At 43.0% G+C, this 18,061-nt stretch overlaps 1 protein-coding gene across 2 annotated transcripts in view; it reads right to left on the bottom strand.

The window, feature by feature from the left end:
• Positions 1 to 4,754: 4,754 nt before the first annotated feature.
• The window catches only part of LOC138735870 (syntenin-1-like), a 29,022-nt gene continuing 15,715 nt past the window's right edge, over positions 4,755 to 18,061 (bottom strand). For both annotated transcript variants that reach the window (XM_069884410.1, XM_069884411.1), the window contains exons 6-9: positions 15,948 to 16,123; positions 15,046 to 15,217; positions 8,573 to 8,664; positions 4,755 to 7,324 (exon numbers count right to left, since the gene is read on the bottom strand). In XM_069884410.1, the coding sequence (XP_069740511.1) occupies positions 7,273 to 7,324; positions 8,573 to 8,664; positions 15,046 to 15,217; positions 15,948 to 16,123 (492 nt within the window). In that variant the 3' untranslated portion in view covers positions 4,755 to 7,272. The remainder of the gene's footprint in view (positions 7,325 to 8,572; positions 8,665 to 15,045; positions 15,218 to 15,947; positions 16,124 to 18,061) is intronic.

Genomic DNA, 18,061 nt, shown 5'->3' with positions numbered 1-18,061 from the left:
TCTCAATACGAGATCCCCCACCTCTCCCAGACACTTTTCCCTGCTTTCATCATTCCTCCCAATAGCAGCATCTGCCCCTCTCCTCATCCACACACACTGTCTCTGTGATTTCCCACTCAGACACAATCATACCATTCCCACCATTGATCAGACTCTTGGTATCAATGTTAACAAATCATTGATACAGACAGATATATACAAATATACTTTAAAATAATATATATATATAAAATATAGAGAAATGACTAAATAACCTAATGAGTGCTGATAAGCTGGGACAAGATCCATCGCATGCCCTGCAGTGCATCAGAATACGTCTGCCACCATTATTATCACAGTTCAAAGACTTATGGTTGTTATTTTAAGACAAAGTAGTTGTATTACCACTTTATCAGTAACACAGTAACAAAATGCCCCATTAATACACTATTGGTTACTGTTCAATGTCAGCCAGAACACTTTCCAGATTGATGTACGACTGCAGTAAATAGACTGTTTGTCCATCTCCTCTTCTGTGGTGACAACTGTATTTATTTGTTTATCTATTAATTGAATTAATTTATTGCGTATTTTTAACGTTAACTGTGTGTCATGTTTGTACCAAGTTTAGTTTTGCTGTATAACTTCTTGGAAGTGGAAAAGGGGGGATTTTTGGGCCGTCATCTTGGGCACAATCCTTCGTGGTTGCAGGATTTTACTTACAAACGTAATGGCTCCTTCGACAGGCCATTTAATGGTGCCGCCAGCATGAGGACCAGGCGGTTGAATCCTTCAGGACAGCACTGTGTCTCCACTCTCCCCAGGTCCACATCAGTGGCAGCACTGCTGTTGCAGCAGCTCTGGCAACGCTGCCATTTTTGGGGGGGTGGGGGGGGGGGGGAGACAGATGCAACTTCCATTGTTGTTCAATTAGTGAGAGGATCAATGGATTCTGAGTGAGGTGGTAAACCTAATTCCTAGTTGAGGTCTAAAGCAGCTTGAATTAATTTGTAAACAGGCTCGGATGGCTCGTCATCATTCCTCCTTACTTTTAACCAGCAGAAGGAGAAGGGGTGTCCTTGACTTAGTCTGGGTTGGATTTGACCTCCGAATCTGGCATTAAAGCCTAGACGGGCATCACCAGTTGGAGATGATGCTGCAAAGCAAGGTTACAATAGATGAGGGTTTATTTCTCAGGAAGATGGTGCAGTATCCTACCATTTCCAGCAAGTTCACCCTCCTCAAAATGGTGCTATCGAAGACTTTTATTATAAAATTCTCAAAAGAAACAACTTTGACTTGGCCTATCATTGACCAAGGCCCTGGGGTAAAGAGGGATGAGAGTCAGTCACAATATTGGACCCCACTGATACCAATCAATCCTTGGTAACAGATCAAAGGTGGGTTGGTCTCGGGATGCAAGGCAATCATTCAACTTTGAATCTCCCTCAACCCAATTCAAATAGTCGAATCCCTGATCTGTTCTTCATCCGGGACGGTCGGGTGGGATATAGTTGACACCTATGAACACAAGGGTTCTACTGGATTATCAGACTTTTAAATTAAATTCTAAAATAGTGGGGCACCTATCAAGACTCAAAATAGTAAATAGCCCTGACAACAAGAATAAATTTCAGGCAGTTTCAGAGCAAGATTCACCAAAAGATTCTTGTTCAGGGAATGTAAATTATTTCAAATTTACAAGATTGAAAATCTGTTTGTGCAGTGATTAATCTTAATTAGGTAGTGAAGTTTCCAGCATGTTCTTTCTAAATGTTCAGAAACATATGAATTCATCGTGGTTTAAAATGAGCTCTAAAGAAAATTATAATTATAGAAGTGTAGCAATTTAAATTATTTCTGTAAGGCGTGGGGATGGCTGGAATTTTTGCCCAGTCTCCTTGTTACCCACAGAAGATAAAAAAGACCCCATGATTCATTGGCACTCCTTGTGCTGATGGGGCCAAGTGATCATCCAACACACAATGTTACATTCCCAATTCAGGGTGGTAAGTGGTTGGGAGGGGATGATGTGTCCAAATATATTTTGTGTGTTCCTGAATGAGGAACCTCACTTCCTGTTTCTAATGGGACATACCTACCCTGCCAGATTTCCCTCTGCTCATGCACTGCAGCGTCAAGTTCTGGCTAGAAAACAAGTGATTATTTAATTTGATGTCTTTGTTTTGGGTCTGTCTAAGTTTTTGTGTTGTATGTGTGTGGTACAGGTGTGTGTATGTTTACAAGGCACTGGTCACAAAGGGTTGAAGTCTGCTGTGTACCAGCCTAACGCAGACCCTGCTGCTGTCCAACAGACAATTGAGGGCTTTCATCTCTGTTTCTTTTTGTCACTTGTACCACTGATTCTGTAGCAATCAGCGTGAAGTGTACATGAAATAAAACACATGAAACCTCTGAGCTCCTTGTGTAAATGCTGTAGTTAAAAAAAATCCCAGTACATGTTAAATTTTGTCAGGAAACACAGAATGGGTCTTTCCTCAGAAGAGGAGAGGTTAACCCATGGTTCAGGTTGCTCTACATTTGATGCATTAACTGGACAACAAAGATTTTGCTTTCTAAACAGTTTTGGGTGTATTTTATGGATATGAAAATCACCTTAACATTTCATATCATACTTTTTTAAAATATATAACCTATTTTTGTGATTTCCTGTTTTTTTAAATGTGCTTCAAGCATACAAAACCATCGGTGGAGCGGGAGGGGCGTGCGTGGCATGATGGCATAGGTGGGAAACGTAGACACATCTCCCGTCAAAACTATTTTTCTGACTTTTAGACATTTTTTAATAAAAAACAGTATTAAAACTTGTTTAAAAAATGAATTATAACAGAAACTATGGGGAAAAAAACAGGACACATTCAATGAAGAAAGTGACTCCAAAAGAAACGATAAGTACTGAGAAATTGGGGCCTACCTTAGAAGTGGATCCTGGAGACTCGCCTCCTCTTCCTCCAAGATCAACTCGGCAAGTCCCAGCGAAGTTTCAGGTAACTCCAGTGCCACCTCCTCGGGGAACCAAGGAAGAGGGTGCTGGAGCTCGAAAACAGTAGCTTCAGCTCTCGGAATTACAAGATCAACCACGCACGCGCAGATCTCCATGCATGTGCGTGACACAGGTCATGACATGGCTTGTGGGGAAGGCTGAACCGTTGCAGCCCAGTGCTTCTGGAATGCTGAGGGAGAAGTCTTAACCCCGTAGACAGGTTGAACAAATGCTTACATCGATGAAGAAGAGGATACTTTACCAGTAACGGAGAAAGAGGAGACAGTGATACATCAGGGAAGGCCCCAATCTCAATATGTGGCTGAAGAAGGTAAAGTTGGAGCTTCTATAGTTTCTTATTATGTGGACTCATTAAGTCAATTGGATACAGATTCAAACATTATCAACTCAAATGAGTCAGGGTTTTATGTCTATTAAAGACCAATTTGAAACAAGATCTAGCAGTATGAAAGAAGAAATGTTTATTATTAAGACTAATGCTTTAAAATATGTGAAGATGGTGGATAAAATTCTGATTAAATTTCAAAAAATTGAAGATTTTCAAGATTATCATGATGTGGTGCAATGGAAAGACACAGTTGGCAAATTGGAGGATTCTTGTATTGCTTGGGAAGTTTAGAGAAAAGAATTGCTGAAAGAAATGATGTTTTGGAAAATCAAAGTCGTAGAAATAATGTGAAAATTGTGGGTTTGCCTGAAGATTTTGAAGGTTCAGATCTGGTACAATTCTTTCAGAAAGATTTGGGAAATGAATATTTTCCAAATGGTTTGGAGTGGTATAGAGCTATTAGGAGGAAGCCTTTTCTGGGTCAACAGCCATGCTGTATTCTAATTAGATGTTTTCATTATCAAGATAAGGAAATGATATTGAGAGTTGCAGTACAGAATGCAAGAAAACACCAGACCCCTTTATTGGATGGAAATAACAGCATTTTTCTATGCAGATTTGAGTCAAACCATTATTAATCCTGTCAAGGCTGTGTTATGGAAAAAAGGTTATAACCTCACTTTTAGATACCCTGCCACACTTAGTTTTTTTTTTAATGGAGAATTTCAAACATTTCTTCGCTGATGAAGATTATGCTCTTTTATTTGCTAATTCATTGTTTGACAACAAACAGAAGGGGAGTCAAAATCAGTTTTCTCAACAGGTGAAGTTGGCTCAAGAGAAGAAATGGTTCATAGAATGTCACAAATGAACTGAAATTGAGTTATTTTTGATGACTGTTGATTTTTTCCTTATTATTCTGTTCAGGGGAGATGGTTTTGTTTGTTTCTCCTTCCGGAGTCGTTGGCCACTTAGTGGCATTGGTCACTTCCTGAAAATAGAAGGGAGTAGTACTGCTTTTTTAATCTTTTTTTTTGGGGGGGGGGGTCTTTTTACTTTTACTATCCTTTCCAAAGAAAAAAAGCATACAAAACTATCAAGTGCAACATGCAGTTGCACTTGGACGTCTTCCCTTCTGATCTTGGTGAAGTTAGTGACAAACATGGTGAAAGATTTCACCAGGACATTGAGACTGTGGAAAAGTGGTATCAAGGCAACTGGAATCCATCAATGCTGGCCGACTATTGCTGGACACTGACACGGGAGGCATCAGATGCTGAGTACAAATGAAAATCAGTGGCAAAACATTTTTAGGTTAGTTGAACTAACATAATGTGTCAACATCATGATGAGATTAAACATTCAAAATTCAATAAAGATTAATGTTTCTCCAACTTCCTACAGGACACAGCAAATCTGAAATTATATATTTTTTGAATATTTTATTGAGAATTTTTAATCAACATGCAGTCAAAATGAAGAATAATCAAAAAGAAAAGCATCAATATCCATAATATTAACAAAACAGTATAAATATTGATCCACATAAAGAAAGTGAGAAGAGTCAACATGTGATTCAATTATAATAAAGAAAGAAAAATTACAATAATACTGCAAAAATGCAAATTCAATGTTGAACCAAAGGGAGAAAAAGAATAGAAAGATAATAGAGAGAAAGAACAAAATAAGAGGAACCCTCCCCCCCAAAGAAGAGAGAAAGAATAAGAAAAAAAAATTAGCTTCACCTAGGATAAACCCCACTCCCATCAAGGGACAAATAACCTGACGTATCTAGGGTCCTCAGCACTGTGAGCACTGGGGGTGGGAATCAGACCTCAGCTTGGAATTCCCAGGCTCACAAAATCCCCCTGCTGCAGCATTTGTTTCTCTTTGGCATCATGTGTTTGACAACACCTTGACTTCTTTTACCTACTGAACATTATTGTTCTTTTGCCCACTTCATGCTCTGGAGTACCCCACAGCCCTAGCTCTCTCCTCCTCCCTTAAGTTCCTTGCGCACTACCTCTTCAGGCATGTCCTGTGCACCTGTTTCATTAACCCTTTGTAGCTTACACAAGATTAAAGATGCTAAATAGAGTAACTCCCAAGTACTCTACTCCCCTTTCATTCAAAAATCCTGAGGGTTGGCATCAGACACACCTGGTTTTATTCCACACTCTCTAAACACCCCAAGGGCCAATTCCCCATGCTCTCTCCAAGCACTCCAGGGGCTTGTTCTCCACACTCTCTCTAAATAACCCAGGAGCTCATTCCCCACACTCTCTAAACACCCCAAGGGCACATTCCCCACCGTCTCTAAATGCCCCAAAGGTCCATTCCTCACACACTCTAAACACCCCAGAGGTCCATTCACCACACACAGTCTAAACACCCCAAGGACCACTTCCCATGCTCCTTTAAATACACCAGTCTTGTTTCTCACACTCCTTCTGAATTCAGCTAGCTCACCTTGAACTCTTAAAATATTGTGTATTGACAGACATACAATAGTCTGGAAAATCTACATTGGTGAGAACAAACCCAGATTGCATGACCACTTTGCTGAACTCTGTGGGTCTAAATTTGAGGTTCCTGCAGGTAACCCTTTCAACTCCCACAACCATTCCTACAGTTGACCTGTCTGACCTCTGTTTCAGTCATTGTCAGGGTGAGGCCAAATGTACTCTTGAACAACACATCATATTCCTTCAAGACAGCATGAACATTTTTCTGATTTTAGGTAACACAAACCCCCATCTGATTCCACTGTTTCCATCTCTTTGTTACCTACTCTTGGACATTTTTTTCTCTAACAATGTTCCTTCCCCTCTTTCCTTCCTAATGGTCTTTCCCTCTACTTGTCTCTCCACCTCCCACATCTTCTGCCCTATATCTCCTCAGGGCCCTTCCCCCAGCTTCCCCCTTAATATATCTAACTTCACCTATCTTAGTCTTGATAAAGGGTTCAGACCCAAAACATTGACTGACCATTTCTACCCATGGATGCCATCTGACCTGCTGGGTTCCTCCAGCCATTCTGTCCGCTGTGGATAATCGATTAGTCTGGTGCCACAATCTTTAGGAGCCACTTTAACAGGAAACACAAGTTGTTATAGTACCTTGCTTGGTCCTGAATTGCACTACTGATAAGAATTGTGACCTGAGGGTTTGTGATGCAAGGTACAGCAGTTTTAATGATTAACATTATGCTTCTATTAGCTACATTTGAAAGTTACAAGAAAACTGAGGCAGCATTTCTCATGCTGAGATCATGAATTAGTTGCCAGGAATTAGTTTTGGTGTGAGTGGCAACAATAGATATGCATAAATGAGACTGCTGCCCAGTTTGCGCAGGAAACTGGATCAATGTCAGCCTGCCCGGATGCTAAAGTAGTTGGGTTGGTAATGGAGCAACTCTGCACACCTCGGTTTACCAGATAGAAACCTCAGACGGCCATTTTATTGCTAATTGCTCATCTGTAGTGTGTGCGCTCAGCAACTGGGCATGATGTATTACCAATGGTCATGCGATACACCTCGTGTTCAAAGTGGTTTCTGCTTTAGTCATGGATTAACTGTGTACCACATTCTACTTTTATACTTTTATATACTTTCTACTTTTATAACATGACTCCAAGAACTATTATTAATTCTCATTGGTTATTAATCCATAATTATACTTGAAAACCTGTTCCTTTTGCACTGCCTGCTCTTGAAGTTCTGATAGAAATTGTGTCCATAATTACGTTAGCCAATATCATGCATTGAGAGAGAAATCCCAAGAATAAAAGTGAGAGAAGACAAGACCAGAGTATACCCTTTCCACACCAACGTAATGTACAGGGCAGAACAGAAGTCTCACTGCTTCGTTCCAGTCAGGCAGTTGAGACTGGAATCCTGCTGAAGGCCATTTGCAGTGAACTCGAAAGCCAAGTAGCTCTTACACCTCTGGAATAGAGTGATCCATCTGAGACACAAGACCAGAGGACATCCTAGAAGAACAAACACACCATTATCTGAGTTACCTCCTCACCTTTGCAGCATTCCACAAAGCAAAGTGACATCCTGCAGTGGAGGAGGTTGCGGGGAGACCTGATGGAGGTGCCCAAAATTATGAAGGGGAAAATAAAAATCAATATCTTTCCATTGGTGGGGATGTTGAAGACAAAAGAGACACTGGTCTAAAGTGAGAAGAGGAGCTCAGAGGGAATTGGAGGGGGGGTGGGGAAACTTCTTTCTCACAAGAGGGAGTTTTGAATGCACTGCTCTGTGGTGGAGAGGCATCTAGACAAATGCTTGAATCATCAAAAGCACATTGGGCTATGCACCTACTGTGAGCAAATGGGATCAATGTCGATAGGTATCACAGGCAGCGTAAATTAGGCAGACAAAAGAACTGATTCTACACCGTAAGCCTCTATGACCAAAGCCTTATATTCCCTCTGCAGTTTCCAACCAGATGGCATGAATATCAATTTCTTCAATGTCCATTAACCCCCTCCCTCTCTTTCCCTATCCTTCTGTCTCCTTTCCTCCAGCTCCCACTTCCCTTCCTTCTCTTATCTTTCTTAGCCCTGTCCTCTCCGCATCACTTCTCAGCTTCTTTCCCTTCTACCCTCCCACCTCTATCCACATTACCTTTTGCCTGTTAGCCTGTGTTCCTCCCCTTCCTTCCTCCTCCCTTTTCCCTTCCCCCCCATTCCTCCCTCCTTCCCTTTCCCTTCCCTCCCTCCCCCTCCACCTTTTTATTCAAACACCCGCCAGTTTTTCCACATTCCCAAGTCCAAGATATTGATTGTCCTTTACTTCCTGTGGATGCTGTGTGACCTGCTGAGTTTCCCCAGCACGTTTTGGGCATAGTACAGAGCAGAAAAATATTAGAGAGGCTGAACAAAGTTTGATCTTGAAAAAGGAGTTATGTTATGGGGCATATTAGATGGGCTGGAGAGACAGGGTTAGAGTCCCAGAGTACAAGGGCCAGATACTGCCAAAACTTCCTGTTTGTTCATAAGTATATTTAGTGCAGAAATCTGGATGGAGAGAGACACTGGTGGGATTCATGGAAAAGGGGGCTAGAAGTGAACTGCAATGGAGATGAGGATTCCCCATTGGAGCAGGGTTTGACTGCCATTGAGCACAAGGTTGGCCAATACCCCCTGCAGCTCCCCATCACTTTCCAACTCCTGAGAGGGCAACAACTCATCCAGTTGGTATCTGGCGTGTCCTATTGGTTTACTCACCTTTTAATCATGTGCTCAAAGATGACATGTGGCATGACAGTTAGAGTAATGGTGGTTCCAGTTGTGGCCAAAATGTCAATGACCTGAGAGTCCTGTGAAACAAGAGAACAACCGATAATATCCAACGTCTTGTCACAATGTCCAGTCCAGACCCACAAAAGACGTGGAACAGGGAACTCAGAAATATTGAGTGACTGGTGGGATTGGCTTTGAAGGATTGTGTGTGAATTGATGCATCCCACCTGGACAGAAGAAGGTGGTGAAACCTATAGATTAACTCCACTCCTGCAGGAAGCTGTTGGAGGTAAGGTCAGCATTGCAGTGAGAAAGGGTGAAGGAATCATTGTGGAGTTAATGGAATCTTGCACAGCACCATTTTGCACTGGAATGGGATCTGTAATGAAGTAAAACTTGAAAGTCTGCAGATGCTGTAATTGGAGTAAAAACGCAGAAATGTTGGAGGAACTTAGCCGATCTTGCAGCGTCCATAAGAGATAAAAATATATTACCAATGTTTCGGGCCTGAGCCCTTCTTCAAGGTACATGTAAAATGCAAACAGGCAACTGAATAAAGACTGATGAATGGCAGGGAGAGTAGGTCAGACCAACAGCTTTGTTGACCATTTCAGCTCTGTCTGCCACAATAGTGTGAATCTCCCAGTGGCCACACATTTCAATTCTATTCCCTTGCTGACATGTCTGCCAAAATCTATTTTCACCTTTCCTCTATCATATCTAATAAACACCTTTTGGCTGTTGGTCTGGACTCCTTCCCCTGCCAGTCTTCAGTCTTTATTCAGATGCCTTCCTGTTTTCTGCTTAAATCTTGAAGAAGGGATCAGGCCCGAAACGTCGGTAATATATAACCTCCTATGGACAGTGCGAGACTGGCTGAGTTCCTTCAGTATTTCTGTATATTTTTACTAGGGTCTGTAAAGGACCTGTTTGTCTCTAGTTGTGGAACTTAAGCAGACCTTGCTAATTTTCAGTTGGAAAAGGCCTTTGTCTTCTTGTAGGTTCTGGGGTGGTGACAAGGACACATTGGCTGTTTTTGGAATGGAGCCCATGAGTAGTCACACCAGAAGCACATGAACACAAAGACAATGAGAAAACAGCAACAGGAAGCCATTTGGCCCCTCAAACCTGGCCCCTCATTGAATATGGCCTGATGTACAGAGGCCTCTTCTGTGCCAGATCCAAAATAACCTTCAATTCCTCAATTTTTCAAACATTCGTCTATCTCACCTTAAATATAGATAATGATCAGCCCTGAGAGATACACAACCCTCAGAGGGAATTTTCTATTCACCTCAATTTTAAATGACCTCACCCTTACCTTGTAATTGTATCTTGTTCTTTCTGACTCGCTCATGAATGAAAATATCTCAGTATTTATCCTTTGAAGATCATAGGTTTTTTTGATTTTTGAATAAGGTCTACCCTCATTCTTCTAAATACCAAAGAATAAAAACCCAAACTGTTAAGCTTTTTTGAATGACAACCCACATCCCAGGAATTTTTGTGTTTTACTTCTTCCTGTTGCAACAATGAGCCTGATATGTCTTCTTTGCATTCCCTCCAATGCTATGAGGTCCTTCTTTTAGCTAAGGAAACCAAAAGCTGAGAGCAGTATTCTTGGACTGTACTCCTTGGAGTTCAGAAGAGTGTTGAAAGGCCTGGACAGAGTACCAGGTGACGTTGTTATCCATGGTAAGGGAGTCAAGTAAAAGAAAGCACAACTTTAGCATTGAAGGGCACCTATTCAAAACAAAGATACAGAGGAATTTCTTTAGCCAGAGAGCGGTGAACCCCTGGAATTTGCTGCCACAGGTGGCTGTGGAGGCCAGGTCGTTGGGTGTATTTAAGGCAGAGACTGATAGGTATCTAAATAGTCAGGGTATCAAATGATATGGGGAGACGGCAGGAGAGCAGGGCTGAGTGGGAGAATGGATCAGCTAATGATAGAATGGCGGATCGAACTCAATGAGCTGAATGGCCTACTTCTGCTCCTATATCTTATGGTATTTCAGGTGTGACTTCAAATCCCTGTACAAGTGGAACAAAACTTAATCACTTCACAATAAAGGCCAGTGTGCTCTTTGCCTTCTTGAAACCTTACATTTTGCTCCTTCCTTCAGATCGTTAATGTAATTAGAATAAAACACCTGTTATAACCATAACCATATAACCATTTACGGTGCGGAAACAGGCCATGTTGGCCTTCTAGAACTCAAGCAACTGGCAGTCTCAGGCAACTGGCAAAAAAAAAATTGTGGAAAATAAATAGGTAAAAAATATGGAAGTTTAAAATTGGCATGTCTCATCATTAGTTTGCCAATCATACAACACTCAATCTCAAGCAACCATAAAATTCACTTATCCTGCATCTCTACCAATCCCCATAGGTGCCAGATACTAGGAGTTTTACTGTAGTAAATGATTGAAGCCCAAGAACCAATCTCAAGGAACCACTCCACCAGTATATCTCTCCAGTCCAAGAAGTACCCATTTATTCCAACTCTTTTACTTACTATGTGACAGCTGATTTTTAATCCATGATAATGCACTTCCTCCACTAACTTATGCACCAGGTTCTTATGTGGCATCTTGTCAAATGCCTTTTGGAAATCTAAATACATTGCCTCTAAGGATTCACACCATCAATTCTCCCTGTCACATCCTCAGAGTCATGGGGAGATAAAGCATAGTTCACCATCTCGGTGCTCAAGCCCAAAACATAGGTTATATATCTTTATCTTTGCTCTATAAAGGACACTGTTTGACCTGCTGAGTTTCTCCAGCGTCGTGTTTTTACTTTAACACGATGTCTGCAGACTTTTGTGTTTTATTCGTTTTTACGCCACTCATTTTGTCTGAAATCTACACTAATTCCATTTTATTTTATGCCTCACATTCTCTCGAGAGGCAATAACTTACAATCCCCATAATGTGGGGGGAAATCAGGGCACCCAGGTGAAACGTATGGGGGTTGTAGGTTAACAGGGGTATTTGGGTGGCATGGGCTTGTGGGCTGGAAAGGCCTGTTAACGTGATGAACATACAAATTTAAAACCCACGGGGAGAGCATGAAAACTCCACACAGGTAGCACCAGGGGGCAGGATTGAACCCGGGTCCGTGGCACTGTGAGGCAGAGGCATTACCCGCTGAAGCACTGTTGCCCCTCAAAGAATTTGACCTACTTTCTTGGACACGGATTAGGTTTCATTATGTTCATCTTTTCCTAATTGATCAGTTATTGCTTCCTTGATACAGTAAATGCGATCAAATGGATGGCTGTTTATGGCAAGGTTTACCAGGAAGGCTCTCAGGGTGGGGTTACAATAAGGTAATCGCCTTTCTGTTGTCTTCCAGTCTCACAGATCAAATCCTTTCTTTCCAAATGCTGGTCAACTTCGCTGAACTTAATTATTTATTTGCATTGGACATTAGGGTGAGAGCTTCCTGCCACTGATCCTCCCTCTGTACGTCGACTGAGGTACCCAGTGCCCAGCTCACTGTGTGTAATAAATCATTTACTCTGCCACTGGTAATGGGGCTCAGCAACTAAACAGGATACAAGCCACAAGGGAAATCGCAGTCAGGGAGTGCAGAATTCTGCGCATTTTGTGCAAATGTAATGATAAACTCTAATCTGGAATCATGGTACACACTGCATTGTAATATAGTGGACTCCAATTGCTAATCACAAGCAATGAGCGTCACTTGGCTCTGCAGCCCCACCTGGTGACAGATGAAGATCATGCAGGTTCACGGCAGCCACTCTCCTGTGCAAGAGGAATCAAGTTCCCTGCCTCTGGCAGGGTACCCGTATCGGTTTTTGTGGCTACACAGATCGGGCAAGTTGCTGCTCGTGCAGACTGGAATATAGGAAAAAAATGTCAAAAAGCAAAGACTTTATTCATTAGCAAAACTAGGGATCTGATTGTGGACTTCAGGAGAGGGACATCAGGAGAACACTATTGAGGGCTTGGTAGCAGAGAGGATTAAAATCCTGGGTGTCAACATCTCTGAAGATCTGTGCTGGGTACTCCATGTCATGAAGAAGGCTCACCATAGCTCTATTTTGTGAGGAGTTTGAGGAGATTTCGTATAATCACCAAAGACTCAAGCAAATTTTTCCAAGTGTAACAATGCCCAGGACAGGAAAAGGCTACAGAGATTGTGAACTCAGCCAGCACCATCATGGACATCAGTGACAATGTCTCTTTATCCTCAAGGACTCCCACCATCCAGGCCATGCCCTCTCCTCACTCTAACCATCAGGAAGGAGGTACCAGGAGCCTGAAGACGAATGCCTAACAGCACAAGGACAGTTTCTTCCCCTTTGCCATCAGATTTCTGAATGGACAATAAACCAATAGACATTACCTCACTTTCTCTTTTTTTAAAAATTTAGACTTACAATATGGTAACAGGCCCTTCAGCCCATGAGTCCATGCCGCCCAATTAACCTACAACGTTTTGAACAGTGGGAGGAAACCGGAGCACCTGGGAGGAAACCACACAACGCAGGGAGAAAGTACAAACTCCTTACAAACAGCGCTGGATTCTAACCCCGGACCTGATTGCTGGCACGTTAACAGCGTTGCACTAACCACTACGCCTCCATCTATGCTAACCATGCCACCCTTTTGTATTTATTTACTTTTTTAAAAAGATATAATTTCTATTTGCACCTGTGATGCTGTAGCAAAACAACGAATTTCCTGAAACATGGTCATGACAATAAATTCAATTTCTTCTCCTTCATTACTTGCCGTAATCAGGATCTATTTTATGATAAAAACAGAAATGCTGGAGGTTCTCAGCAGGTCTCACAGCATCATTATGAGGTAAACATATGCAACCGATGTTTCAGGAAGAAGGGCTCAGGCCCTAAACTTCGGTTAAATATCTTTACCTCTTATCGATGCTGTGAGACCTGCTGAGTTCCTCCAGTATTTTGTGTTTCACTCTATTTTATAGTATTTATACTTTGTGGCATTTTTATAATCAAAGTTGCTACAATCTCAAATTTTGTGTTATCACTATAATTGTTGATTTGTGACCATGTTTCAATGACTGGGATGGTTACTGGCCAGAAATGCATGTAGGAGTTTAAATATTACTGCATCGATGTATAGATGGGCTCTCCCCCAGCCTAGCTGCTTGTTATTCACTCGCCCTCTTTCACCCAGTTTCGTTTGTGATATAAACCCTTCTGTCCTCCAACACCCCCCTCCCCTCCTTTTTGTTCTTTAGTGTAGCGGTTAGCACAACGCTATTGCAACACTCGGCTGCACCATTTCATCAGATGCAAGGATCGACAATGAGATAGACAACAGACTCGCCAAGGCAAATAGCGCCTTTGGAAGACTACACAAAAGAGTCTGGAAAAACAACCAACTGAAAATCCTCACAAAGATAAGCGTATACAGAGCCATTGTCATACCCACACTCCTGTTCGGCTCCGAATCATGGGTCCTCTACCGGCACCACCTACGGCTCCTAGAACGCTTCCACCAGCGTTGTCTCCGCTCCATCCTCAACATCCATTGGAGCGCTTACACCCCTAACGTCGAAGTACTCGAGATGGCAGAGGTCGACAGCATCGAGTCCACGCTGCTGAAGATCCAGCTGCGCTGGATGGGTCACGTCTCCAGAATGGAGGACCATCGCCTTCCCAAGATCGTGTTATATGGCGAGCTCTCCACTGGCCACCGTGACAGAGGTGCACCAAAGAAAAGGTACAAGGACTGCCTAAAGAAATCTCTTGGTGCCTGCCACATTGACCACCGCCAGTGGGCTGATAACACCTCAAACCGTGCATCTTGGCGCCTCACAGTTTGGCGGGCAGCAACCTCCTTTGAAGAAGTCCGCAGAGCCCACCTCACTGACAAAAGGCAAAGGAGGAAAAACCCAACACCCAACCCCAACCAACCAATTTTCCCTTGCAACCGCTGCAATCGTGTCTGCCTGTCCCGCATCGGACTTGTCAGCCACAAACGAGCCTGCAGCTGACGTGGACTTTTTACCCCCTCCATAAATCTTCGTCCGCGAAGCCAAGCCAAAGAAGAAAGATTGCAACACCAGTGACCTGGGTTCAAATCCAGCACTGTCTGTAAAGAGTTATTACGTTCCCATCGTGTCTGCATAGGTTTGCTCTGCTTCCTCCCACCCTTCAAAACGTACAGGGGTTGTAGGTTTATTGGGGTATTTGAGCAACATGGACTCGTGGACCGGAAGGGTCTGATATTGTGCAGTAAGTCTAAATTTTAAAAAATATTAATTCTCCCTCTCAGCTTCTTAAAACATTTCCCCGTGTTGACAAGAGGTTACTGACTTGAAACGTTAGCCATTTCTCTCTCCACTGACACTGCCTAACCTTCTGAGTATTTCCTGCATTTCTATTCTTTGTTTCAGATTTCCAGTAACTGCAGCATTTTGAGGTGTGCGGTGATCTGCGCCTCACCTTCAGGCCGATGATATTCTGACCGTTGATCTCACAGATATTGTGATCGGTCAGGAGCCCATTCCTGGCAGCGGAACTATCTTTCACAATGGACGTGACCTTCCCACGTTTATAGATGAACCCAACGTGGCCACTGCTGTCCTTGTGCACCGTGATGGTTCTCTGAAACGGGCTTGGGGTGGAGGTAAAGAAACCACAAAAAGGTCAGCACCATCTTAGGAAGAGTGAAAGAGTGCAGAGATTTACAGTACTACAGTGTTGCTGGGATTTGAGGAACTGAATTACAGGGGAAGTTTAAACAGGTTAGGATGTAGAAGAATAAGAGGAGATTTGATAGCAGTATACAAAAGAATGCAGGATTATTTATTTACATTTTTCTACATAAATTCCATGAGAGAAATTTTATTCTTTGGTTAATGAGTTCTGTAAGGGGGAATGTCTGTCCCCCAAACGGACGTACCACAAGAAAGGGTTGGACTGGTGAAGCTTGTACATGCTGGAGTTAAAAAGGGCAAGAATGATTGTGATGGATACGAAGATTCTGATGGGTCCTGAGAGGGTCTTTTCTTTTTCGGGAGAATCCAAAAGTAGGGGTTACTATTGGAAAATAAGGGGTCACCAGATCAGGTGAACATTTTTCCCTTTGAGGCATGGATCTTTCAAACTCTTCCTGAAAAGGGTGGTGGAAGCAGATTCTTTGATCGGTTCGAGGCCAGGAGGTAGAGAAGTTTTTGATGAACAAAGGGAGATAGGAATACAGAGCGGAGATTCCCATCAGATCTCACTGCATGGTGAGGAACGTGAAGGAACCTCCAATGCACCAAAAGAGTTAATTCTTACAGATATTCTGCCTTAGGCTCAACATGCTTTCTCAGCCATGCAATCAAGTCTGCGTTTCTTACCGGTCACGGACAATGAGCGAGATCCGGTCCTGTGGTGCCCGTTTCAGTGCCTTGTGGGCTTTATCAGTGCTCCAGCCAGCACAGGTCTTTCCATCCAGCTGCAAGATCTGGTCCCCAAACCTCAGGCCAACGAGAGAAGAGGGAGAATTAGCCTGCACCAATTGGACAAAAATCCCCTAAAGTAAAAGAACAAGAAGTAATGGTTAAAACAAATCACTTTCCTTTTTGACACATCCAACATCTTCATAGTTCCACCAAATAGTTTAGTGTGGTAGCTGTTTTGCACATAGAATGGTCCCATACCATTCCTCAGAGAGTCGTGAGTCTGTGGAACTTGTTGCCACAGGTGGCTATCGAAGTGAGGTCATTGGGTGCATTTAAGGCAGAGATTGACAGGTATTTGATTAGTCAGGACATCAAAGGTAATGGGGAGAAGGTGGTAGAGTGGGCTGAGTGGGAGGATGGATCAGTTCATAATTAGAATGGCAGAGCAGACTTAATGGGCTGATGGGCCTGTATCTTGTTATGTTGTGATACCAGCTGGTTAAAGAGCTAAATATTGCCCAGGACATTAAGGGAATCCCTCTTCCTCATTATTGGGATGGGATTTCATGTCTAGCCTTAGTTTGCAGCCATTCTTGATAGGAGCCCTAAAGTCCCCCTGGGATGGAGGGAAAGCACCACACGTTTCAGTAAAAGGATGAAAGCCTGTGGACTATGAGGTGACTAACGAGTTCTTCGTGGGCTTGAAATCTGGATTCTAGATGGTAGGCTCCCAATTATTATAGTGACAACTACAAAAGCTCTGGATTGTTGATTAAAAACCTCACAATAATATCTCCCCAGGAAGGGAATCCACCAACTTCACCCAACTTTGTCTATATGCGACTTCAGGCTCACCCCTTATGGGTCCTGACTGCTCCCTGCGGTGGTCCAACAAGCCGCTGAATTGTGAGCAACTTCCACTTTCTCAAAGTCATTTCTGGATGGGCAATAAATGCCGACTCTACCAGGAACAACCAGGTCCCAAAAATGAATGAATAAAACAGGTCAGACTGCTTCCCAGGGCAGTGTCCCAAACAGCCAAAACAGGGAGAGGTCTGAGAGATGCAGGGAGGTGACAAAATGAGTCATTAGGTGGCCTCTCAACTCAGCACTACTGAATCGGCACCACGGGTCTTCATTGGGAGTGGGAGGTGGACTCAGCTCCACAGCACAGAAACTCCCCAACTCAGAGGGGCTGAGACCACTTGATCTAGTTGAATGGTGGAGCGGTCAGATGGCCAACTCCTGCTCCTGTTTATATGTTCTAATGACCAGAATCTGCTTTTGCTCCTGGTGCGTGTGCACCATTTTGAGTGACAGGTTGACACGGAATGTTAGGGGAAGGATCCACTCAATGGATTCAGGTATGGACGTGGTGGAATGCTAGATTTCTTGTTGATGTGTTGGCTTCAATGCAGCAATGCTAGAGGAACTCAGCAGGTCTCATAGTGTCCATAGGAGGGAAAGATGTATAACTGACATTTTGGGCCTGAGTCCTTCCTCAAGGTGTGAGAGGTAAAAGAAAGACATCTGAATTAAAGGCTGGAGAAGAATGGGAGGGGGAGGAGTCCAGACCAATAGACAAAAGGTGTTAATTTGATATGATGAGGAAAGGTAAGAACTGATTTTGACCCTGTGAAAGGAGACAGAGCTAGAGGAAAGGAGACGGGGGAGGGGGGGGGGAGAGATGAAAATGGGAGATGTTTTAAAGGAAACTGGTGAAATTGATATTAATGCCATGTGGTTGGAGGGTGCCCAGATGGAAGATGAAATGTGGTTCTTCCAATCTTCCAATTTCTTTCCCCACCTGTATTTTTTCACTCTTGCCATGAGGAAGTGCTTAAGCCCGAAACTTCGGTTATGCATCTTTCCCTCCTATGGATGCTGCGAGATCTGCTGAGTTCCACCAGCATTTCTGTGTTTTTACTACAGTAACAGTGTCTACTGACTTCCATGTTTCATTAGCTGTTGGCTTCATCAGGCTTGCCTGGTTCAAGACTTACCAACAAAGTTCAAGGTTAACCTATTTCTAATAGTCCAGCTGTGACCATTGTTTAAAGACCAGCAAA

This window comes from Narcine bancroftii, chromosome 6, assembly GCF_036971445.1.
Source record: "Narcine bancroftii isolate sNarBan1 chromosome 6, sNarBan1.hap1, whole genome shotgun sequence".
Taxonomy (NCBI): domain Eukaryota; kingdom Metazoa; phylum Chordata; class Chondrichthyes; order Torpediniformes; family Narcinidae; genus Narcine; species Narcine bancroftii.
Note: the sequence above shows the minus strand (reverse complement) of the source record. Positions and strands in the feature narration are given on the sequence as shown.